This window comes from Eptesicus fuscus, chromosome 17 (assembly GCF_027574615.1).
Source record: "Eptesicus fuscus isolate TK198812 chromosome 17, DD_ASM_mEF_20220401, whole genome shotgun sequence".
Lineage (NCBI taxonomy): Eukaryota > Metazoa > Chordata > Mammalia > Chiroptera > Vespertilionidae > Eptesicus > Eptesicus fuscus.
Window position 1 is genome coordinate 42102375 of NC_072489.1, and position 26597 is coordinate 42128971.

Below are 26597 nucleotides of genomic sequence, written 5' to 3' on the forward strand. Positions count from 1 at the left end.
GGGCGAGCAGTGACTGCGCCTGCGCCGGCGACTTGGCCTTCGCGGGGGCTGCTGGGGCGTGGGCGTCGGGGGCGCGCACGGGCGCGCGCGGCGGTGGGAACGAGCTTCCCCGGTCGCGCGCACCAAAACCCGGATCTGAGTGGAAACCGCAGCTTCGCGAGGGAGGAACGCGCGGAGGATGAAGAGGCAGGGGTCCTCCTCGGAGCGGACGCGGGCGTCCGGGAAGGCCGGTGCGGAAAGGGGCGGGGCGGGGCGGGGACGGCCCACCTGGCTGCCCGGAGCGGGCGGGGCTGCCGGGGTTTCTGATCGGCCAGTGGATTGATCGCGATTTCTCTCGGGGTCCCCTGCGCGACAGGTCCTGTCATCCCGGCTTTAAACACGTGGAAAGGGGTGCCTGAGAAGGGGCGTGTAGTGAGAGCGGCCCGGCTCTGGAGCCGGATGTGCTGGTTCGAATCCCGGTGCCCCCACGTATCGTCGTCGTGCGATTGTATTCAAGTTGGTTCACTTTTGTGAGCCTCCCGTTTCCCGTCGCCAATCGAGCGTCGCTGTGATGCTTAGATGGCGAGTGCGGAGCACCGTGCCCAACCTGTGGTGACTGCCCCGTAACCTGTAGCTGCTACAGCGGCCGTGGGGTTGTCTCCAGGGCCACACGGCCACCAGTGGCGGAGCTGGCGGCGGCCACAAGCCCCGAGTCCCTCCTGTCGCGCCAGGGTGGGATGGCATGGCAGGTGCTAGGGATTTGGCAGATCCCTCCGTGAATTCTGGGTCCCTCCCAACCAGCGGTCCTCAAAGCTTTTGATCTCAGGATCCCCTTTCCCTCCTAAAAATTATTGAGGGCCTCAAAGACCTTTTTTTAAAATACAGTTTATTGATACTGACTGTATTTAAAATTAAAACAAAGTTTTAAAATAGTTATTAACTAGAAAATAACCATAATAAACCTATTACATGTTAACGAAAATAACATTTCTTTTTTCTGAAGAAGAACTGTTTCCCTCAACAAACAAACAAAATGAAGTAGTGCCGATGTTTTGTATTTTTGCTGACCTCTTTACTACCTGGCTTAATGGAATTCTCATGCCTGTGTTCTTATACCTGCTTCTGCATTCGGTCTGACATGTCAGGTAGCCTGCCCAAAACTCCACTTGTGAAATAATCAAAGTGCAAAAGGCAAATAACATTTTAATACCATGAAGTTTTTCACTGCACAGACCCTGAAAGGACCATCTAAGAGTCTAAGATCCCTAAGGCCCCCAAGAGCTAACTGACCTACTACACTTTGAGAACTGCTCCGAACAAATACCTTTTTCTTCGATCCCCATAACTTTGCTTTGCCTTACTCCGGCTTCTGTCATAGCCTTTTGTGTGCATCCCCACCCTCTCCTCGCCAAGGCCCTTTCTGGCATGAGGCACATGGTACCCTGCAGCATTGTCGTTAGACTGACCTGACGGCTGGTATGGGTGGCTATCAGGAAACTCAGAATTAATGCAGCACTGTGGGTTAAGAGCATAAGGGTGGTGCTTAACTCTTTCACAGCTTGAGACTGATAGTCTTCTTTTCAGTAAATGAAACAGTTGCAACATGATCTTAGCAGATGATAGAGTTATGTTTTTCTTTTTTTAAAATATGTTTTGTTTCTTTATTGATTTCAGGGAGGGAGAGAGAGATAGATAGAAGCATCAATGATGAGAGAGAATCATGATGGGCTGCCTCCCGCATGTCCCCCACTGGGGACTGTAAGCCAGGCATGTGCTCTGACCAGGAATCGAACCGTGACCTCCTGTTCATAGGTCGATGCGCAACTACTGAGCCACTCCAGCCAGGCTAGATTTTTGTTTTTTTAAATTAAAAATTGCTTTTTAAAAAATGATCAAAGCAATATTGGGTAGAAGAAAAATCAAGCAATGTAGGAAAGTAAAAAGATAGTAAAGGCATTCCAAATCCCAGCACCTAGTTGTAATCATTATCAGTATGTGGTAACCATTCTTTCAGATACTGCATGAAGTATGCATTCAGAATTCTTAATTTTTAAAAATTATGTGTTTAGCTTACAGAAAAAACATGCAAAACTCTATTTTCATCATACTTTTTAGTGCAGATATGTGACTTTTTATGAATTTGTAATTATTCAGCCTTTAGTAAATGTTTGCTTGACTATTGTGGACCATGGTAGACACTGTGCTTACTGTGGGTGATAATAAAGATTTCTCACATAAAGACCTTTTTAGGCCTTGGCCGGGTGGCTTAGCTCATTAGAGCATCCTCACAATATGCCAAGGTTGTGGGTTCGATCCCTGGTCAGGGCACATACAAGAATCAACCAATGAATGCATGAATAAGTGGAACAACAGATTGATGTTTCTCTTTCTTGCCCTCTCTCCCCTCCCTCCTCCTCCCTGTCTAAAATCAGTAAGTAAGTTAAAAAATAAACTTTGTGGGGAAAAAGACCTTACTTACAAACTTTAGATCAAGTAAGAGTGATCAGACACTTATCTACATAAATAATAACAGATAGAAAATCGTATTTTGAAGAGATACATTTAGTGTTTTAAAGAAGAACATATAACTTATAAAGAGTTATATGAGTTCAAAAAAAGGGAGATACAATTTCCTACTTTGGGAGAGAGGAAGTGTCATGGAAATATGGTTTGACATGAGTCTTGGGAGAGTTTAGCAGTCAAAGATGGAACTGGAAGGACTTTGTGGATTGAGGAGATGGCATAAGCAAGAGCAGGAATGAGGATTAGGGACAACTGGAGGCATATAGAGAAAATACCTTGTAGTTAATGAAACTAGTATTTTTTGCACATTTAGTTGATAGTATCACTTTACATGATTTATCTTCACTACTCTGGGATAGGTACTACAACCTACTAAGTTGTATAGACAATTTAGGCTAAGTAATTTGTCTAAAATCATACAAGTATGGAGGGGGGCAGGATTTGAAGTCCATCCTAGCATTTAAACATATATTCCTTGTAAAGAAGTTTAAACGTATTCTGCAGGCACTCATTGAGAAGCATTGAAAGAATCTTGACCTGGAATGTGATGATGAGGTCTGTGTTTTAGGAAGATTAATTTGGCATTCAGTAAATATTGTTTCCAGTATAATTTTTTGTATGTTAGTGTTCTTATTTCATAGTCCAAAGACATCAGTTTTATAATTAACATATTTTATTGCATTCATGGGCCCTTATATACTTATACACTTTCCTATATTGGACATTAGAATTTTGGCAGCAAAATATAAAATGATAGTGGTAGATTGGTCCGGATAAATAGTCCCATCATGGTATTGCATTGTTTTTCATGTATTTTAGGGACAGCAAATGGATTTCTCATGGAAGTGTGTGTTGATTCAGTGGAGTCGGCTGTAAATGCAGAAAGAGGAGGTAAGAAAAATTGGAGAATGAATAATAGTTTCCAGTCCTTTTTAAAAAAATATGTTTTTAATTGATTTTTAGAGGAAGGGAGAAGAATAGAGAGATAGAAATATCAATGCGGGAAAAACATCATCAATTGGCTGCCTCCTGCATGTGCCCAACTGGGGATTGAACTTGCAACCTGGTCATGTGCCCTGATCAGGAATTGAACCAGTGACCTCTTGAATCATGTGTCGACACTCAACCACTGAGCCACACTGGCCGGGCTACAGTCCTTTTAAGAGACTGAAAATGAATCCTGTGAACTGACCTTGGGAGCCTTTGTGATTAGGAAGGATTCTATTAATTCTTTTGAAAACAACTAAAAAACCTACTGGAAAATTAGGATTTTTTAGTCTTACTCCCTAATAGTTTACATTTTGAGTTAGTGTCCACAATATTGCTTACTCATCAACTTCATTTTTTTAACTTAGCAAAAATTTAATTTTTTCAAATTAATTGATTTAAAGATGATTTTAGAGATTTGTTATCATTTTCATTATTAGGACTTCTGCATTATCGTTTTTGTTTTGTTTTGTTTTGTTTTACATTATTTTTACCTTAAGGTTTCTTTTGCACTGTGAACTGCTTTAATAGGAAGCATTTCAGGATCAGGAAATTTTTTTAGTTTTTTATTATGGAAAATTTCAAGCATATATAAAAATAGAGAAAATAGTGTAATGAATCTCCCATGTACCCATTACTTAGCTTCACTCATTTTTAGTACATGACCAATCTTTCATCTCTTTTGAGTGTTGGAGGGTGGGGGGGAAGGCGCGTGGTGTCTACAAACTTTTCTGTAAAGAGCAACGTAGTATATATTTTCAACCTTGCTTGCCACATTTGGTCTTTGTTTCATCTTCTTTGTGGTTTTTTTGAAAAATATATTTTTTATTTATTTCTTTGTGTGTGTTTTCTAGATAGAGATCAATTTGTTGTTTCACTTATTTATGCATTCATTAGTTGATTTTTGTATGTACCCTGAGTAGGGGTCCAACCTGCAACCTCAGCATACCCAGATGATGCTCTAACCAACTGACTTACCAGACCAGGGCTTCATCATCTTTGTTTTTAAAAATAATCCTTTGAGTTCAACCTGGGTGGCTCAGTGGTTGAGCATCAACCTATGCATTAGGAGGTCACCGTTTGATTCTCAGCCAGGGCACATATCCGGGTTGCGGGCTCAATCCCCAGTGCAGGGCATGCCGGAGGCAGCCAATCAGTAATTATCTCTCTGATCATTAATGTGTCTATCTCTCTCTCCCTCTCCCTTCCCCTCTGAAATCAATAAAAATATATTTTTTAAAAATCCTTTGAAAATGTAAAAATCATTCTTAATTTGGCAATAAAAAACAATGAAGTACTGGTACATGCTGCAGCATAGATGAATTTTAAAAGATTATTATAAGTGGGAAAACAAATAGTAAAAATAATACCATGTAGTGTATGATTCTACTTATATGAAATGTCCAGAATAAGCAAATTTATGGAGACAGAAAGTAGATTAGTGGTTGCCTAAGGCTGAAGAACATGGAGGGAGAGGAAAGTGACTGCTAAAGGGTGGGAATATTTTGTTGGGGGGGGTGGTTAAAAATGAAAGATTGATTATGGTAATGGTTGCAAAACCGTGAGTATGCTAAAAACCATTGAATTACACACTTTAAATGGGTGCATTGTATGGTATGTGAATTATATGTCAATAAAGATGTTATTTTAAAAAAAAAACTTTTTTCAACTTGCAGGCCATAACAAAAATAAACTGTGGACCTTTGCCTGTGAGCCATAGTAGTTTGCTGACCTCTGATTTATATAATTACCTTCCCGCCTCTACCCTTAGATTATTCTGGAGTAAATCTCAGACATCATGTCATTTCACCCTCACATAATTTAGTATGTATCTTTAAAAGGACAATTTAAAAAAATAACCTTAATATCACTAACATGTCTTAAAACTTTGTCTCTTAATATCATCAAAAATACCCAGTTAGTCTTCAGATTTCTCCTATTAGCTCATACACTTTTGTTTTGTTTTACAGTTCTTTGAATCAAGATCCAGACATTTTATTTATGTCTTTTGTCTATTTCAATGCTTCTCTTCTTTAATTCTTTCTTTTTTTCCTTGTAGTTTGTTAATGAAACTGTGATTTTCATCTCTTAGAATATTCTACATTCTCAATTTTGCTGACTGTATATTTAGTATCATTTAATATGCTCCTCAGACTCCTATGTTTCCTGTAAAATTATGGTTAACCCAAAGGCTTAATCAGGTTCAGATCTGAGTTTCTTATAAGTACTTTACAGATAACATTGTTATACTACTCTCTGTTGCATCACATTAGGAGGATAACATCTTAGTTTCTTCTATTTTTGTGATATTAAGATTGATCAGTGGATTCAGATATTGTCAGCTTAATCGATTCTTTATAAGGTTGCTTGTTAACTTTCATTAATAATTTTAGCAATGCATATTTTAGTAGGGTTTGCAAAATGGTACATATTAAGTTTAGCATTTGTTTACATTTTATTATCGGTGTACTTCTGTAAAGAAGATTTTCCCTCATCATCTGTTTGGGTATACAAGAAAGGCAGAATAAATACTTGCTTCCTTTCCCTTAATTGCTGATTTTTGAGATAATGAGTTTGTTCTCTATTCTCCAGTGAATTTTTTTTTATCATTATAAACCTAGCTTTAGACATATTTGATATATCTTAACACACTGTAGTTATTCTTCTTATTGATGCTCAAAATGTCCCATCTTTGACGGGTAGGGAATAGCCTTTTCAAACTAGTTCCTGAGACCTTTTGACATAACCCCATAGTCTGATAGTTCTTTAGCTTTCAGTATTTTCCTATTCTTGAAATTACCTTGAATTAAGCTGTTTAAAATAACTATGCTTTTTTAAAGCTTAGAATAATAAAGACTCTCTTGGAAAACATTGTTATTTTCTTATTAGTGAAGAGTCCAGAGTTCTACTATGGTCAATCTAGAAACTTCTTCTTTTTTAAAAAAATATTTTCTTTATTGATTTCAGAGAGGAGAGAGAGAGATAGAAACATCAATGATGAGAGTCATTGATTGGCTGCCTCCTGCAGACCCCCTACTGGGGATTTAGCCCGCAACCTGGGCATGTGCCCTTGACCAGAATTGAGCCCAGGACCCTTCAGTCCCCAGGCTGATGCTGTGTCCACTGAGCCAAACCAGCTAAGGCTAGAAACTTCTTTATTCTAAGTCCCTTCCTTGTACATGAGAGACAACACTGTAATACAAAATTTTAAGAGACCTAGTTTAACTTGAGTTAACACTTAAATTTGACTACCAATAGCATAATGTGAGTTGGAGAGTGTAGGTGGAATTAAAAATAGACTTTTACGTTAGTTTTATAATTTGATTTCTCTATTTCTAACACTTTTTGTTCTATATTTGGAAAAATATTAAGTTTGCTATTTAATAGGAGTTTATTTGGGGCAGTAATTTTTGAGCAGTGCTTTTTAAAAAAATTCTTTATTGTTTAAAATATTACATATGTCTCCTTTTTCTCCCATTGACCTCTCCTGTTCCACACCCCCCTCGCACCCCCCCCCCGCCATGCCCTTACCCCTCTAGTATCTGTTTCTATTAGTTATGCTCATATGCATGCATATAAGTCCTTTGGTGCCTTTAAAAATATTTTTTAATTTTCAGAAAGTTTTTGTGCTGAGCAATGCTTTTTTTTTTAAAAATCACAGGTGCTGGTCGGATTGAATTATGTTCTGGCTTATTGGAAGGAGGAATCACACCAAGCATGGGTAAGTGTCCGTATTTTGGATTCCTGGAGACAATTGAGAATTTGTTTCATTGGAATCCTTTACAATGTTACTAACATGTTAACTATGCTATGGATATTGTATCAGTTAGATATGCTTATGGTTGTAAATAAACTTGTCTATCAAAGATGTGATCAAGTAGATTTTTAGACATTAAAAAGTTTAGATATAGGTAGTTGTTCTTAATATTGGTTCAGTTGCTTTGCAGTAATATCAACAACCAGAATTTTCTTTTATCTTTCCATTTTGGCATCCTTAGTCTATTAAGTCTTGTTTTCATTTCTCCCCTTCTGGTCTTTGTGTTGTTGACATACGTTTTACTTCTATATATGTTAAAAATTGCACACTACTGGTTATTATTTTCACGGAGGCATTTTATTTGCACACATGTAGTACATCCCTAGAAAAAGAATCCCAGGATTTTCCCTCCCATGTATTTTGGTCTTGCTTCTTCATCATCCGTGATGCCCACTGATGTTGTCAGTACAATGAAACCAAACTGATATGCCAGAAGCAGATTAGTCTGCCATTTTCTAGATCTTGAGTTACACATCAAATCTGGGGTTGATCACTCCACACTTGTTTAACCTGCCCAAAAGGTTCACAACAATTTTCACAACTCTGATATTTTTTTAAAGAGTCAGTTATCTTTTAGGATGTGAGGGCAATCTGGCTGCGACATCTGTTACCCCATTGATCACCACGGTTGACATGGCTGATCTGGCTGGCTAGGTGGATGTCCCCTTCCTCCCCCACTGATCCATGTGTGTCCTTCCCGAAGCTGCGTGCGTGCTTGAACGAAAAGGAGAGGACCGGTCTTCGGTCAAGGGTATAGGAGTAGCTGTGCTCCCCTGCTAGAACCTCCAAACAAGCTCTGGTTGCTTTTAAGATATTTTTTCTTAATTTTTGGTTTGGAGCAATTTGATTATGATGTACCTGAGTGTAATTTTCTTCATGTTTCTTAGATCTGTACATTTATGCTTTTTATCACATTTGGAAAATTTTCAGCTTTCAATGTCCTTCACTCCCTCTTTTAGAGACTTCAGTTATACTTATAATTGAATATTTTCAGTTGATTATAATTGATTATATTTGTTCTACAATTCACTAATGAACTGCTCTTGTCTTCTTTTTCTGTTTCATTTTGTATAGATCCTGTTGCTTTGTTTTCAAGTTTACTGATCTTTTCTCTGCAATGTCTTATCACTGTTAATCCCGCCTACTGTGCTTTTCATCTTACACATTTTAATTTTCATCTCTAGAAATTTGAGTCTGTAATATCTCCCATGCAGCTTCTTAACATTTTGAATGTATGGATTAAAGTTATAATAGCTATTTTAATGACCTGGCTGCTAATTCTAACATCTGTATGAGTTCTAGATTGGTTTTGTTTGATTGATTTATTGCCTCATGATGCATCTTTTTTTCCTGCTTGATAATTTTTAAAAAATATTTTTTTTATTGATTTCAGAGAGGGAGAGAGAGATAGAAACATCAATGATGAAAGAATCATTGATTGGCCACCTCCTTCATGCCCCCTACTGGAGATCAAGCTTGCAACCCGGGTATGTGCCCTTAACCGGAATCAAACCCGGGACACTTTAGTCCACAGGCCGATGCTCTGTCCACCGAGCCAAACCGGCTAGGGCCTGTCTGATAATTTTTTTATTGAATGTAAGGCATATATTATTTTGAGGTTGATGATGGCATTGTTTAGTATAAAAGGTATATACATGCAATAGTCTTTTGAAATATTCTCACTAAAGAAGGGCATTCCCTAGACATCCTATGACATCTCTAGAACATATTTGTAAATTTGACTGCAATCTGTTTTTTTTGCAACAGCAATCATGATTCATTGCTTGGTATTAGGCATATTGCTAGCCCATGAAAATTGGGGTTCTTTCAGCAAGGAAAAAGAAGTAAATTCATATTGGATAAACACTAATGGTGCTTGCCACAGATCATAAACTATTGAGTTCTGAGCTAGTCATGAATTGTGTAAATTTTAGGTACTTTTTATTAATGGATCTCTGTATGAAATCACAAATAAGTAGAACTTTGCTTCCTTTTACATATCTGTTTCAGAAAAAGATCTTTGCTAAATGACTTTGTCCATTAAAGGATCATAAACTTTAGCACTGTGCAACCATCTCTATAGTAGGTTTTCAGTAGAGCTGTAATCAATTAGAAAGGAGAACCCTGATCTTAGGAATACAGTGGCAGAACATTGAGCCTGGTAGTTATTATACTTTCAAATGTTACATACCAGCAAGAGAATTTTTGTTCAACTGACAAGTGTATTTATTTATTTATAAATGTTCTTTTTAAAAAAATGTATTTTTATTGATTTCAAAGAGAGGGAGAGAGAGATAGAAAAATCAATGATGAGAATCACTGATCTACTGCCTCCTGCATGCCCCCTACTGGGGATGGAGTCTGCAACCGGGACATGTGCCCTGATCGGGAATTGAACTTCGACTTCCTGGTTCTGGGAACTGACAAGAGCTTTTAAAATGCATTAACTTCTTTCTGTTTTCTAAGTTGTTCTCTTTTATCTTTGATTTTCTTATTATTTAACTAATGGGGCTATTTTTTTCTTCTCAGTATCCTTTTTTCCTTTTAGGTCCACTTTTCTCTGGTTTCCTCAGTCAACTCTTCCATTTCTTGTAGAAGTGATACTATCATAAGAGTGTATGTAAAAGACCAATAATATTTTATTGACTTCCTTGAGCTTCTAGCTCACATTTGTATTTTAATTAGTCTGATTCCTATTCTTATAGGTGTCCTTCAAGTAGTGAAGCAATGTGTCCAGATCCCAGTTTTTGTGATGATTCGGCCACGCGGAGGTGATTTTTTATATTCAGATCGTGAAGTTGAGGTGATGAAGGCTGACATTCGTCTTGCCAAGCTTTATGGTGCTGATGGTTTGGTATTTGGGGCATTGACTGAAGATGGACACATTGACAAAGAGCTGTGCATGTCGCTTGTGGGTAAGAATTTGTATCTGAGACCAAAAAGCCTCTAATGATGCATGCATTTAATATTCCCAATATAGAAAAGCACAATCACAAAACTGACTTTTCAGGCACTTATACTAACTATAATAAGCAGTCGATTTTTTAGCTGTTTGGGCATGGGGTATGTGTGGCATAGTCTTCCTGACTCTTTTCTATAGATCAGGTTTTTCCTCATTCCTGAAGAATTAAAGGAAAGTTTACCTTGATTCTTTCAACTATTGCACCAAAAACTACAAAAGCTTTTGCATTTGGTGAGGATGGGGAAATGTGGAGAGGACAGAAGTAAACTTTATTACTAGGCCAAGTATTCTTAAAGACTCTCAGAGGAGTGAGTAATAGATAAAATGCTGCTAGATTATATAATTTTTATTTGGTGCCTCTAAGAAGTGGATGATTATTTTTTAAATATAAAAATCAGAGATTAATGGAAACATAGGACTTATGAATTTGAAAGGCTGCCATTTTATTATTAGTTCACTTAGGAGAGGAAGATATGTAAAAGTCCCATCTAACATGGAGAATTCTATATATAGTAATCAATGATGATCTCATCATTCATGTTGTTATGTGACTTTCTTTTATAGCTCTGTGCCGTCCTCTGCCAGTCACTTTCCACCGAGGTGAGCCATTTCCATTTTAGAAATTCTATTGAATATTGTCAGCTTTCTAATTTCAGCAAATGCCACAACCTTTGTTTGGAACACAATTCTATAGTGTTACAGTGTTACCAGTTGGAGTGGAAGTGAGAGGGAAGGGGAGAGGGAGGGAGGGAGGGAGGGAGGGAGGGAGGGAGGGAGAGGAGAGAGAGAGAGAGAGAGAGAGAGAGAGAGAGAGAGAGAAATATCAACGTGAGAGAGAAACAATCAGCTGCCTCCCGCACCCACTTCTACTGGGGATCGAACCAGTAACCTGGGCATGTGCCCTGACCATGACCAGGAATTGAACCTGCAATCTTTTGGTGCTCATGGGATGACTCTCAGTCAACTGAGCCACACCAGCCAGGGCCCAATTGGTTTCTTTATGCTGATCTTGGGACTAACAGTTGTAAATTTAGAAATGCACAATTTCTAGAATATATGAAGGCTTAGTTGTGAAAAGTTGTTAAAAATAGATGGTGGTGAGAAAAAAAATAGATGGTGGGGCCCTAGCTGGTTTGGCTCAGTGGATAGAGCATCAGCCTGCAGACTGAAGAGTCCCGGGTTCAATTCTGGTCAGGGGCACATGCCCGGATTACGGGCTTGATCCCCAGTAGGGGGTGTGCAGGAAGCAGCCAATCAATGATTCTCTCTCATCATTGATGTTTCTATCAGTCTCCCTCTCTCCTCCTCTCTGAAATCAATATAGATAGATAGATAGATAGATAGATAGATAGATAGATAGATATGGATGGTGGGGGGCTATAACAGAGGGAGAGAGTAAGCATTGCCTACGAGTATACATACTTGTCACAGCATTCCAAGCAAGAATCCTGAGATTCATTTTTATTAGATTGGCTTAGGTCTTATGCAACCCCCAAAAGAATAAATTACTGTGACCAGTGAAATGAAATTTATTGCTTGTTAAGGTTGACAAGACTATTTCTGTATCTAGGAGTGAGGTCAGCTTCTCTAGAAGAACATTTGATTCATGGGCAGAGAGAGGGTGGATATCTGAAAAAGAACTGGGTTCTGTTAGGAAGGAGGAAAGAAGAAATAGATGCTGGATTGTCAAGAAGAGATAGATGTTCACTACAGTGCACAAAATTGCTTTACATTATTAATAACTTACCTACATCAGAATAATTTCTAAAATGTATCTAATTTCATATAAAAGTACTTCCTATCTATAAATCAGTTATAATTTCTATACACTTTTTCTAAACATTGGTAAAATGAAGGAACAATTCATTTTGCCTTCAGAGGGCGCTGCTATTGTACAAGAAAAGAAAGAAGTCTTCAGTCACTCTTCTTTTGACTTGGTAGTATGTTTGAGAAATTGTTGAATGTTTTTCTGACCTTTTGTAGGCATTCAGAGATTAGTATAAGAGTAGATACCAGCACTTGCATCCTTTTATATAAACTAGAAATAAAGCAGTTATTACCTTGTTTTTCTTTAAATGGATAATACCACCAGAAAACTGGTTTTTTTGACATGCTATTTAGCAGTGCTTTTCATTAACTAGCAATAACTAAAAGTTGTCAGATTGCTTAAAAGTCAGAACCTTGAGGCTAGTCAAAAAAAGTGTTTGAATATGACAAGTAATTTTAATTAGTAAGCATTTATCTGAAAAACATATAGTTTAAATTTGATATTATAAATAATTCAAAATAAATTTATCATATTGAATATGTTTTTTTGTTCTTAAACTAAGAAAATCATTTTTGCCCTGGCCAGTTTGGGTCAGTGGATAGAGCATTAGCCTGTGGACTGAAGGGTCCCGGGTTCAATTCTGATCAAGGGTACATGATTGCCCAGGTTGTGGGCTCGATCTCCAGTATAGGGGGCATGCAGGAGGCTGCCGATCTCAATGATTCTCTCTTATCATTGATGTTTCTATCTCTCTCTCCCTCTGAAATAAAAAATATATATGTAAAATAATAAATAAATATATAAAATAAATAAATAAAATGCAATTCTCTATTTAAAAAAAATCATTTCAAATTTCTGTTCTTTTCCTTTGCATCACAAAACTGACTTTTCAGTCATACCTGCAGGTACTTATACTAACCTATTTTATATAAGTTTATTAAACTATTCAGTAAGTTTTAAAATATTTTCATGTTCTCAAATTTTTATATAGGCCTGGGCGCCACATTTTTTTCACTCATATATGTAATGACATAGTGTCACTGATGAGAAGATGCTGCCACCAAAAAGGGAAAATAATAGATTTAGCTGCCTCCATACACTTAATGGTGAAAGGAAGGGTCCTAGCACCTAATTCCTCATATATTAGAACTTCCATATCATATAGCAGTGCTGAAAACCAAACCACAAGTAATTCTTCTATTTGAGGTTTCTAGTGCCACTTTACTCTTTGAGGAGGAGAGATGTCTTTCAGAAAGTAAGATGGGAAATCAACCTCATGCAATCTGTTGTAAACAACTGTCTTTGTACAATGAGCCTGGGTATGCAGGGTAAATAGATTAGAGCAAGCTATTAGTCAATAATGAGAATGTGAACCAAGGTCTTTTTTAGAACTGGTGAGTAATGTTTCATCCTACTTACTCAGTTTGTCTGAAGCCTCAGGCAGACTTTCCAAAATTTGAGTTACTTGCCTATCCCATTTACAATTTTACCATACCTGATTGCTTCCTGTGCAAATTTATTTAGTAATTTTCTTAAATCCTAAATGAATTAATTTTAAAGAGAAAATTTTATAAGTAATGAGAAATGGAAAATTTTCACTCTGATCTGCATTTAAGTAAATGCATCTATTCAGATGTGTACCACCTAAATGATCATGCATACCATCAGTTGTATGCAGACTGTGGTGTGCTGATAAACTGGCTCTTAGGGGAAAAACCCTAATATGTAGTATTTGTTGATTTCTGTGGTTTTAATACTCCCACCTTGCTCTGGCCGGTGTGGCTCAGTTTGTTGAAGCATCATCCTGTATACCAAAAGGTCTAGGGTTCAATTCCCAGTCAGAGCATAGACCCAGATTGCGGGTCATACTGGAAGGAACTGATTGATGTTTCCCTCTCTCCACCCCCTCCTTTTTCTCTCTCTAAAATTGATAACATAAACTCGGGTGAGGATTTAAAAAAAATACTCCCACCTTACGTGATTTCAAACTGCCCATGGATTAACAATCATGCTTACAAAATTTCTGAATATTTAACAATGGACTCCTGCAAGCCAGTACCAGCCAGGTCCAGCACACCACTGTGTATATACTACATTTTAATCATCACTGTGTTACTGATATCTGTTCAAAATTCAAATCAATTTTATTTATTTCAGCCTTTGACATGGTTCACGATCCAATGGCAGCGCTAGAGACTCTGTTAGCCTTGGGATTTGAACGTGTGTTGACCAGTGGCTGTGACAGTTCAGCGCTAGAAGGGCTACCTCTAATAAAGCGACTCATAGATCAGGTACACGCAATTTCATTTCTTCCTAAGACTGTTGTGGTTCTCCCGATATTCTGCTGTTCAGATGGGTTGTGAAACTAAATATTACTGACTTCAAGTTTACTCTATAGGAAAAAAACAAGTATGCAATAATGTATTTATATAATTCTTACTTCTTTCACATGAGCTCTTTTAGTAATCAAGGCTCTTAAAATCAGATTATAGACAGATCTTACCTAATTTGGGTAACCAGAGCAAATTTTACTTTTTCTCTGCCATCTTATTGCATAGTTTTAAGCCATATCTTCTCACTGACTATCTATGTATAGACTCAGGAGATCCCATATAAAATTTGAGGTAATTATCATTTTAGGAGAATTCTAACACTAAAACTATATTCTTCTCTCATTTATTTCTTTATATCAAGACTAGAGGCCCAGTGCACGAGATGCGTGACTCGGGGGGTGGGGGGGGTCCCCTCAGCCTGGTCTGCGCCCTCTTGCAGTCCAGGAGCCCTCAGGGGATGTCCGACTGCCGGCTTAGGCCCTGTCCCCTTAAGCTGGTAGTCGGACATCCTTAGCACTGCCGACATCCTTAGCACTGCCGTGGAGGCGGGAGAGGCTCCTGCCACTGCCGCTGCACTTGCCAGCCATGAGCCCGGCATCTGGCTGAGCGGCTCTCCCTCTGGGGGAGCACACTGGCCACCAGGGGACAGCTCCTACATTGAGCATCTGCCCCCTGGTGGTCAGTGCACATCATAGCGACCAGTCATTTCACAGTTCGGTCGATTTGCATATTAGCCTTTTATTATATAGGATAGGAGGAAATACAATATTTTTCTCTTGTATACCCTGGTGTGTTAATAAGCAACATTTTGAGCAGTCAGAAGATGGCTTTATAATTAGGGGAATGCCTGTATTTTTTTGACATCAGTATAGAGGCATTCTAATTAATGAGTATGGACTTTGAGAAGAAAGTGTTCTGGATTTGAGACTTAGGTTTGAAATTTATTTGCTGTGTAATGTGGAGTAGATCACTAACCTTTAAACCTCTGTTTCCTCAATTGTGAAGTTGAGATAAGTTTAATACTTCTTTTATAGGATTGCTCTGAGGGTTGGTAGAGATAAGATATCTAAGAGCCTTAGCACAGGACGTGGCATATAATACATCTTAATACATGTTAGTTTCTATTATTATTACTACTGCTGTTTTTAATAATAATATTTAGTGTTCCTAGGTAGATATCTTTTGTATATTCATGAAAATAATTTTTAGAAATTTCACATAATGATCTGATGTGACTTTGCTAGTCTGGAACTTACTGATTTTACAAATATTTATTAAGTATATAGTAAGTACAGGGCATTTGTATTATGGTCATGACCAAGGGGTGTGCTTGCATGTGTGTGTGTGTGTGTGTGTGTGTGGTGAGAGCACCTGAAATCTACTTTTAGCAAATTTTAAATACGGTATTATTCACTATAGTTACAATATTGTGGGGAAGAAACAAACTCTCCTCTACGCTCAAGGTTCTGGCTGGTCTAATAATCATATAAATATGAGACAGATTAACAAGAGAAAATAACCAATTTTAATACATACATATGTATGGGAACCCCATAAATTCAGAGGAATAAAGGAAGCATGAGTATATAAGACATCCTAAGTTAGGGATGCATGATGGGGGCTTCCAAGGGTCATTGCAGGATAAGAACAGAGGTTTAGTAAATTGAAGTTTGCCCTACCCTATGGATAGGTCAAAAAAAGTTATCTCTAATAATAGCTTGTTATGGGCAAGACCTCTATGTTCTTCTAATTAGTTAGAGGGGAGGGAGGGGCAGAAGTTTCTCTTAAGCCTGATGCTAAAATTCAAAGTAAAGCTCAAATTAATCAGCATACTACTGAGTCACATCTTGGAATGGCTTGTTCTGAACCCCCACAATGCTATACATTAGATCTCTAGACTTATTCACCCTAATAACTGCAACTCTGTGCCCTTTGACCAACATCTCCCTGTTTCCTCCAGCTCCCTGCCCCTGGTATCTACCATTCTACTCTCCGCTTCTATGTATTCGACTTTTTCAGATTTCATGTGTAAGTGGGATAATGCTAACTTTACTTATTGAAACAATTACCTTTAAGATATATTATACGTGTACTGGTTAAAACCTACCTAGGCCTTGGGCTTAGAAAGGTCTGTGTTTAAATCCTGGCTTTGCCTCTTATTTATAGTGATCTTGCCCTAACCATCCTAAACTTCAGTTTCCTCCCCTACAAAGTTAGCATAATAATGGTACCTAGCTCCTAGAATAGTTGTGGATTACTTCAGATAATAACAAAAAGTGTGCTTTATATTTTTAAATCACTTTATAACCTTAGGCAAGCATATAGCTATAAGTAATCCCCAAAAAGTGATAGAATTCATCTCTTAAAAGTATCGTTTTTCTGTCTTAGAAAGTTTTCACTTAGAAGAAACAGTTAAATAATACGTTTTCCTTCTTAAAATCATTTCAGCTTTCTAGATAATATTTTGTTTTATAGATACTTCCTTCAGTACATTTGAAAATACTAAACAATCTTGTTCCACTTATTTCTCTAACAGTTATTAAATTTTATGAAATATCCCCTCCCCTTTAATTCTCTATTACCTTGCTTAATTTTTTCCCCATTGTACTTATTGCTACCTGAAACTTTATTATATAAATATACCTGTCTTCCTTGAACATGTAAACTCCATGAGAGTAGGAACTTGCTCTTGTTCACCATGTCAGGGAAGAAACACTTTAAAAAAAACACGTATTTAATTGATTTTTAGAGGAAGAGGGAGAGAGAGAAACATTCATGTGAGAGTGAAACATGGATAGGTTGCCTTCTGCACTCCCTTATTTCCCCCAATTGGAATCAAGCCCACAACTCAAGAATGTGCCCCGACCCAGAATTGAACCAGCAGTCTTTCAGTACACGAGAGACGCCCAACCAACTGAGCCACACTGCCCAGGGCGAAACACTTTTTCTTTAAAAAAAAAAAAATGCATTTTTATTGATTTCAGAGAGGAAGAGAGAAGGAGAGAGAGATAGAAACATCAATGATGAGAGAGAATCATTGATTAGCTGCCTCATGCACGCCCCCCATTGGGGATCGAGCCTGCAACCCAGGCATGTGTCCTGACCGGGAATTGAACTGTGACCTCCTCATAGGTCGATGCTCAACCACTGAGCCAAACACTGGACAAAATACTTTTTCTTTGTCCTCTCAGGTTCAGTATTAGAGGGCCCACAAATTCAACTGACCATAGACAAATTAGCAAGAAAAAAACAAACAAACAGATTTTGATCACATATGTATTTATGTTTGAAAGTTCACAAAGAAATGTGACTCAAAGAAGGGCCTAAAATTTGGGGCTTATATACCATCTAAGAGGAAGGGGAAAAGGGCACTTGTGAACTTAGAAGTAGAAAGGGTATTTATGAGAAAACAAATGGCTTTTTGGAACGGTAAATGCACCCTTTGGAGAATACATGGGAGATATGATAGTTTTATGACTGATGTCTATTTAGATGTGGTACAGAGAGGGGATTTATGGCAATTTAATTATTTTTTAGTCCTTTTAGGCAGGTAAGGAATTTCAAGAACAAATGTCTTCAGCTCAAAATAATTTTTTTTTTTGCCACAGTGGCATATTCTTGACCCCTTCAAACACAGTATTTCTCATACTTAGAACAGTATCTGATATATATAGGGCACTTAATAAATATTTGTTGGATGGATAGGCAGGTGAGTAATGATATTTGATAAATACTATCATGATTGATCAATTTAATCATGGTTAAAGAAAATTGTTCAGAAGGGGGTCCTCTGAAAAATTTATAAAATCTACAGATTTTCGTAGAATATATACCTTTTTCTTTTTTTTTGGTAATTTTGGAGCTATTTTTCCATAGTGACATACAACCCAGCTATTATGAAAAGTTGTGCCAGAAGTTAGGGTTTGAGGTCACTTGATTATTTTTACTGAGTCCCTGTTACTTAAATACTAGTCTGGAGGTTCTAATTTTGAACAGTGTAGAATACAATTTGTTGTTGACTTACACTAAAACAATTTCATAGCAATCCATCATTTTTTCTATGACCATTCTTTCCAAGTCATTTGTCAGTCTCTGTTTCCCTTTTTGCACCAGTATATCATTTCTTACCCTCACTTTCTTGAAACTAAAAAAATTTGGAACCCTTTTCATAGATGACTTCTCCAATATATCTAGCTCTTTGGAAATGCATTAGAATTTGTGGCTTTGCTCCATATATCTCAAAAGACTATCATATTGAATAGTCACCTTAATTTTACACTGATAGTTACTTAGAGTTCATTAAAATATCTATAACTTGTCTTAATCGTAAGGAGAAAGGTTGTTTCTCCCTCTGTTCATGACTATCTATATTCTCTTCCCTACTTATTACCTTTCTTTTTCACTGCTTAGCTATTACTGCTTTTGAGACTTTCTGCTTCTCTTCCTTTTATTTTTTTTGGCATTTATTTCTGGTGTTAGTTTTTACTTTATTCCCTTATTTTGGTTTCTGTTCTTTTCTCTCCTTTTGTATCCTCTTTTTTCTTGATCCTTCTGCCCCTCTTCTCACATTGGACATGATACCTCTTTTTCTCTTCTCCCCATTTCTGCTCCACACACTAAGCCCATCTTTCAGTTTTCTCATTTGTCCTAACTGGACATGATATTGAATTAAATATTTTTCAATATTAGTTGTATTTATTGAATACATTAGTTGAATGTTTCATTGTTTTATGGAAAAAGAAACTAAGTTAAAGGTGGTTCTTGGTTGAATTTTTTTCTGTTGTGCAGCAACACTCAATAGAAGAAAGATTGTCTACCTACCCCTGAGTTGGGTAGAGTGTAGACTGAGTGAATACATAAGCTGAACAGTTGAGGCAAATCACTTAGAATTGTGTTGGGTTGACAGGATTGGCTGGCCCAGTATTAAAAACCCCTCTCAGGGAATCCACATGTGAAGAAATCCAATTTATATATAATGTAAATGTTTTATTCTGCAGATTAGTTGAGCTTGACATAATATGTAATTTTTATTCTGTCCTTCTTACCTAGCTGCTACTAGCAGTTCCACTAAGTATGCATTTTTAATGGGGTGATTTCCTTTTGACTTTCAGTGATATATCACCAAAATTTATTTAAGAAATGTGATGGAAATTAGAATAAAAGTAAGGACATTTCAACACCTAGCTTCTAGAATTATCATAAATTAAAGCAATTCATATAGTTTAGTTTTATTACTTAAAACCCAGTTAAATGGACATATGGTTTTATTTAATTGGTATGATAAGCTAGGGAATTTAGTTGAGGATGCAAAATTTGAGTATATTTCTTTCCCTCTCCCCCTCCCCCTAATAATTTACAGTTATCATATGCTCTTTCTTTCCTGCTGAAATCTTAAATTCAACTACTTCCATCCCATAACATACCAAGAGCTCAGATTAGTGTTATTTTTCAGTAATGACTTTTCTTAAAGTGATGTGATTATTCTGTATTTATATCCTTCTATTTTTTGTGTTTAATAACAGTACAAGTTTTTAAAGTAATGCAATAAATAACTGGATAGAAAGAGTTATTTTGCTGAATATCTTACTTACCTAAGGTCCCAGAGAAACGAAAGATCTACTGAAAAGTAAACATTAATAGTAATTTTTAAAGTTTAATATACTTATGTTTCTGTTCTCACTGCCTTACTATTTCATTTAGAGAAAGATATTAAAATTTACTTGTTTATTTTTTTTCTTTTTTCAGGCAAAAGGCAGGATTGTGGTAATGCCAGGTATTTATTTATCTATCCATTCACTAGCATAACACTGAACTGTGATGAAGGAAGAGCAAAGGAGGCAGGGCAGTATGGGAGAAAGTTTTAGTACACGGTGTTCAGAAAGAATATATCATTTGATTAAATTGTTTAAGATGGCAGATCTCTGCTGGAATTTAAAACTTTAGATAAGGAAGAGGATATTTTAGCAGGGATAAGCTCAAAGAAGAGCAGAAAAAGAAGTAGATTAGAATTGGGCTTTCCCCATGTTTGCTCTCCTATAGTGTAGAATTTTATGAGTGAAGATGGTCATCTATAGTGAGGCACACCAAGTTTGCTGTTACTCTGTGTTAGGACCAAATGTATAAGTTGTAAACAAAGTGTAAGCAAACATAAAACCCCTGGATAGATACAATACTCAGTTCCTGAAAATCTGATCACCAAATTCTTCTTTGTAGTCAGCACAGTTGGATCATGTGCTCCTGATGATAACTATAAGATTAATTAAGTACATTACAGCTCATTAGAAACGAATAATTTCTAAAGAATTGGATAAGGTGACCTAGAATCAGAGGGAGACAAATATAAAGATTATCTTAATTTTTTCTTATTACTAAATTTCTCAAACATATAAAAGAGTAGAAAAAGGTATATACTCATTTCATAGATTTAACATTTTGTAACATTTGTCTCTTCTTATCCTGAGGTATTTTAAAGTTCAGTTAAAGGCATCATGACATTTTATCTTTATGCATCTTTAAAAAATACGGGCATTTTATTGTAATCACAATACCATTATTATATTTATCAAAATAAACACTAATTCTTTAATGCTATTTAATAATCAATACCCTCTTTTCTCTAGTTGCCCCCAGAATGTTTTTTATAGCTGATATGTTCAAATCAGGATCCCATCAAAGAATAAGTATTGCACTTGGTTGTTACCTTAATATTTTTTAATATAGAAGTTTTTCTTTTCTTTTTTCTTGCTTTAAAAAAAATGAAATTTAAAAAGTTTGGGCCACTTACCTGTAAAATGTCCTACTTTCTGGATTTATCAAATTGCTTTCTTTTGATATTGTTTAGTGTGTATTTCCTAGCTACTGCACTGCCTATAAAGTGGTAGCTAGATCAGAAGGCTTGATTAGATTCTGTTTAAATTAGATTTTCCTAGCTACTGCACTGCCTATAAAGTGGTATCTAGATCATAAGGCTTGATTAGATTCTGTTTAAATTTTTGGTAAGAGTACTTTATGGGTGATTCTGTATATATCATATTATATCACATCAGAAGGCATAGAGTGTCTGGTTGTCTCACTACCAGTGATGCCAAGATTAACTAGGGGTCAAAATGGTGATAGCCAAATAAAGGCCAACTTTTAAAAAGAGGCCATACAAAGCGATAGCATCAGAAATTTAGGAAAGTTTTGACCTATAGCAAGTCCTTGAAATGTGAACAGATAGAGAGCATATGTTATCCGTCAAATTGAGACCCTTTATTAAAGAGACTTAACTGTTTTTAATGTATTTCCATTTAAAACTAAATGTATTTAGTCTTGACAGTTAATAGCCGGGCTTAGATAATTGTTAATATTAAGGTTGCCTTTGCTTATTATGTAATTTTTAAGTTATCTACTATGTGCAAGGCATGCAGAGTTACACAAGGAACTACTTCCTCAAAAGGCTTATTCTTGAGGTGAGAAGATGTTGTATAGAAAAATCTTCGTGATTATTTAACAAACCTTACCAAGCAAGTGATAATCCTATATAATAAAGACATAATATGCAAATTAACCATCACTCCAACACACACAAGATGGCCGCCCCCATGTGGACACAAGATGGCCACCACAAGATGGCCAGCAGGGGATAGTAGTTAGGGGTGACCAGGCTGGCAGAGGAGGGCAGTTGGGGGCAACCGGGCCTGCAGGGGAGGATAGTTGGAGGAGATCCAGGCCTGCAGTGGGGAGGACAGTTGGGGAGGACCAGGCCTGCAAGGGAAGGCAGTTGGGGGCGACTGGGCCAGCAGGGGAGGGCAGTTAGGAGCGATCGGGCCGGCAGGGGAGGGCAGTTAGAGGCAACCAGGCCTGCAGGGGAGGGCATTTGGGAGCGACCAGGCCTGCAGGGGAGTAGTTAGGGGGTGATCAGGCTGGCAGGCAGAAGCGGTTAGGGGCAGTCAGGCAGGTAGGCACGCGAGCAGTTGGGAGCCAGCAGTCCTGGATTGCGAGAGGGATGTCCGACTGCCTGTATAGGACCGATCCCTGAGATCGGGCCTATACGGGCAGTCAGACATCTCTCGAGGGGTCGCAGATTGGAGAGGGTGAAGGCTGGGCTAAGGGACACACACACACACACACACACACACACACACACACACCCGTGCACGAATTTCGTGCACCAGGCCTCTAGTTATATGCTAAGTTTTGTGGTGGATATGAAAACAGAAATGAATATGAAGTAATCATTTTACTTGAGGAGCTTACAGAATAGATCTATAAAGAAATTATTAAAATTTCATGAAAATAAGTACCAAAAAGGAAAAATTCCTAGATAAGTCAAACTGAATGTCTAATGAATATTCATCATGGAGAATTCTAAAGATAAATAGAACAAGTGGTTTCTCTTTAGGGATTTTCATAATGAAGCTTACAACATAGGTTCGTTTTCTCACCTGTAAAGAGAGGATATTGAACTAATTGTCCTCTTTGGTTCCAACTGTAAAGATGTGTTACTCTGTGTTTCAAAAATGTATTATCTATGTCCTAAAGTTGCTGATAACTGGAACAACATGGTTTCAGTGGCCAGACATCTTGTTATGTGTCAGAAGGAAATAACATATTTGCCTTTTAATCCTTATAACAAGCTCTGAGGAAATCTCTCTTTTGGTTAAAAAAGTTGAGGCTCAGTGGTTTAAAGTAATTTATCTAAGATCACATATCTGAGGAGTTACAGTGGTGAAGCCAGAATTCCAATCCAAATCTAACTTCTCAGTCTGTATTCTTTTTACTTCTTAGGGCTCAGTGATGTTACTGTGCCTCTAAGAAAAAAAAGTTAATGAGTCCAAAAGAGTGTGTAAAGTCAAGTTACTTCAGCAACTTGAGATACAAAGTACATATTTTAACAATCATTAAAAATATTTATTTAATACTCCTATATATTAGGAGACAAGGATATAAAGATCAATAATTTTATATTTATAATCTGATATCAGTTGAGAATATTCTTTTATACAAACTTTAAGATATTGTTCATCAAAACAAATGAGTCATCATAAAGTACTTGACTGTGCAGTTTTTATAAAGTAGATTCAGATTTTTCTGTGAAATGAAACAAGAATTTGGTATTATAATGAATAAACTATATAATACCTGGCATTATTCCCATTTCCAATGACATCATGGAGGGTCTTCAAATGCTGATCCAGAGAGAAAATCTTGGAGGTTCCCTTTCAGACACATTTCTAAGGCTGTGCTTTTGTAGCTTTGTCCTCTAGCCTGGCCTCCTTTTGTTTTAATTTGACTTTTCTTTAATTGAGGGGGAACAGGGATAGAGCACTCGATGATTTTCCTTGCCCTAGAATAATCTTTTTAGATTTAAAGTCTGTAACATATAATATTGTTATATAAACCAATGGACATACAAGATTCCCTCATAGGTTCTATGACCTTATCAGTTGTTCTTCAGAATCTGTAGTTTGTATTTCATCATTCTTTTCTAACTTTATTCTAGCTTAGGAGAGAGAGAATAATTCTTGAGTTAATGAGAAACTTCAGTATGGAAATTTATTATTAAATTTTATGCAAAGTTCTATTCTACTTTAATGTATTACTTATTTTTTCCAACAGGGGGTGGCATAACAGACAGAAATCTACAAAGAATCCTTGAGGGTTCTGGTGCCACAGAATTCCACTGTTCTGCTCGGTCTGCTAGAGATTCAGGAATGAAGTTTCGGTAAAAGTGTATTATTTGACTTATACAAGAAGAGATGAGATTGATCTCCCCCCCCCCCAATAGGAAAACCTTAGTTAATGGCTTGATAAATGAATGGAATGTTGTGATTAGTATATAAGTATTGATGTGAGGGCGATCTGGCTGCAATATCTGTCACCCATTGATCGCCGGGGTTGATTCCGCTGATCTAGCTGACGAGGCGGGTGTCCCCTTCCTCCCTCACTGTTCCATGCGCATCCCTGCCAAAGCTACATGCGGGAGGTCAAAGAGGATGACCTTCCCTGATAGAGGAGAGGACCGGTCTTCGGTCATGGGTATACGCATAGCTACGCTCCCCTGCTAGACCCTCCAAATAAGCTCTCAGGGTCCATTTGTAGGAGAACGCATGGTAGTCAAGTTTCCAAGACTCCAGACACATCCAAATGAGGTGCTGCATGTGGCCGTCTCTTTAAAAACACACACAAAACAATGCAAAACGGTTCTTACCTTGCTTTAAAAAAAGCAGGCTCTTTTGAACATAGGTGAACCATTATATCATTAAGTCATTGCTAAAAGTTAATAATAAACTAATTTAGTATCTCAGCTTCAAATCAGTCAGATAAGTATGTGTGCTCATTCACCTGTGCTTTCCTTTAGCAAACAATAACTATGGTGTAAGGTTGGAAGAGTCATAGTTATTTTTATCTCTCCTACCTTTAATACTTAGTCTTCCTTTACCTTTGCTCTCTATTTTCAGTTATTTTGAAATTTTATCACAATAAGGAATTTAAACTATTATGTTTTTTTATATTATACTTGAGAGTACTCCTATAATTTAATAGTTAGCAATTGATAATTTATAAGTTGGGAAAAGTGAGACATAAAAGAAGCAAAAGCGTTACAACTTACATTTTAGATGCAAAATCAGTTATATTGCTTAGTAGATTTGGCTACTAGATATTTCAAGTAATTAATTAATAAAAATTATGAAATACAGTAGTCTAAGGTCCTTGACTTACCTTTGTTCTAGGCCATGAAATAGCCTATAAAATGAAGTGCCAGTATAGGAGGGTTCATTTAACAGCTCATGTAATTATCTGTTCCTTTATTGTTTGTATTCCAGAAATCCCTCTGTTGCCATGGGAGCCTCTCTTTGTACCTCAGAATATTCTCTAAAGGTAACAGATGTGACGCAAGTAAGGACTTTGAATGCTATTGCAAAGAATAGTCTGGTTTAGCCAGGCCTCTCTGAGAGACATGGCTACCACAGGATGAAGGCAGAAGAGTAGTTTACAGTTCTCTGTAACACTGCTTCAGCCTTCTCTGGCCAGGAAGTCACGGTGTTTGCTTCAAGCCTCACATGGCCATGGAGAATGTTTCCAAGAAGAAAACTTGAAAAAGAGCTAAAATCACTCCCTTTGCCTAATCTTGCCAGCCATCCTCATTGTCATGTTTAAATCTGGTCTTTTTCTTCCTTGGACAGAAGTTTAGTCTGTTTTCATTGGAGTTAATGGATGAACTGAGAAAATTCAACTGCAAGATATGAATTTAGAGTGTGACTTTAGGTACAGATTCATAGCAGTATTTTGCATTTTCTTTTATAAAATAAAAATGTCCATACTGTTACAGCAGTCTCTTATTTGTACCCTGACTAGAGTCTGGCAAAATCTGAAAGAGAAGATTTTTGTTTTGTTTTACCTTCATTTTCTCTTTTTATTATGTATTAATTAGGCATGTTGCCCTGGGCAAGATGCTAAGGATACTGAGTACAGTGGTACAGCATAAAAGTTCCTGGACATGGGAAGCAGGATATAAAAGTTTCCAGACCTGCCCGGCTGGCCGGGGCTCAGTGGTTGAGCGTCAACCTATGAAACAGGAGGTCACAGTTCAATTCCCAGTCAGGGCACATACCCGGGTTGCAAGCTCGATCCCCAGTGTGGGGGTGGGCAGGAGGCAGCCAATCAATAATTCTCTCTCATCATTGATATTTCCATCTCTCTCTCGCGCTCCCTTTTCTGAAATCAATAAAAATATATTTTTTTAAAAAGAAACAAAAAACACCCCCCTATAGATTATTTGCTAGTCATAAAAGTTGAAACTTACCTTGTAATAGAGCTATCTGGTTGTTACCACCTTAACCCAGTAATAAATATTACTAGCAGCAAAGACTATATTGCTGAAGGGCAGGATTTGAAAGGGGAAGAGGTCATCTTGAGTGTATGACCTGTGTTGGGAAATTGCAGTTTGGAGGTCTCCAATGTTAGAAATGCTGAGTTGGACCTCGTGGGAAGCGGCTGTAACAGTGCGATGTCTGGCCACTGATTAAGCAATAGTGAACTATAAACAGCACCAGCTCATAGGGTGGCCAACCATCCCAGTTTGTTTGGAACTTTTCTGATTTTAGCATTGAAAGTCCCATATCCTGGGAAACTCCTCAGTGCCAGATGAACTGGAAAATTTTGGTTACCCTACCAGCTCAGTGAAGTTATCTTTGCCTTTTTTCTTAGTCTTCTTCTCCCTGCCCTAATCTTGAAATTAGGGAT

At 37.4% G+C, this 26597-nt stretch overlaps 1 protein-coding gene and 1 long non-coding RNA gene across 4 annotated transcripts; one reads left to right on the plus strand and one right to left on the minus strand.

Moving 5' to 3' along the window:
* Window positions 1-31: 31 nt before the first annotated feature.
* On the plus strand, window positions 32-25757 carry CUTC (cutC copper transporter). Of its 3 annotated transcripts, none has more exons than XM_008144173.3 (9): window positions 32-230; window positions 3322-3393; window positions 7151-7210; window positions 10012-10221; window positions 10833-10868; window positions 14194-14327; window positions 20115-20142; window positions 23970-24075; window positions 25178-25757. In XM_008144173.3, the coding sequence occupies exons 1-9, from the start codon at window positions 179-181 to the stop codon at window positions 25290-25292; spliced, it is 813 nt and encodes a 270-aa protein (XP_008142395.2). In that variant the 5' UTR covers window positions 32-178; the 3' UTR covers window positions 25293-25757. The 3 variants fall into 3 exon arrangements, with proteins under 3 accessions (XP_008142395.2, XP_054585189.1, XP_028004993.2); XM_054729214.1 differs by lacking the exon at window positions 25178-25757 and adding an exon at window positions 16330-16397 and having other exon boundaries at window positions 23970-24044; XM_028149192.2 differs by lacking the exon at window positions 3322-3393.
* On the minus strand, window positions 14239-25163 carry LOC114232474 (uncharacterized). The gene is made up of 3 exons (XR_003618518.2): window positions 25074-25163; window positions 17013-17084; window positions 14239-14428 (listed from the first exon to the last, which is right to left on the minus strand). It is a non-coding gene; the product is annotated as an uncharacterized LOC114232474 (long non-coding RNA).
* Window positions 25758-26597: the final 840 nt, after the last annotated feature.

Coding starts and splice junctions, on each gene's coding strand:
- CUTC (XM_008144173.3), top strand. CDS start 179: ATGAAGAGGCAGGGGTCCTCCTCGGAGCGGACGCGGGCGTCCGGGAAG. Junction 231..3,321: donor GCGGGCGTCCGGGAAGGCCG/GTGCGGAAAGGG, acceptor CATGTATTTTAG/GGACAGCAAATGGATTTCTC. Junction 20,143..23,969: donor CAGGATTGTGGTAATGCCAG/GTATTTATTTAT, acceptor TTTTTCCAACAG/GGGGTGGCATAACAGACAGA.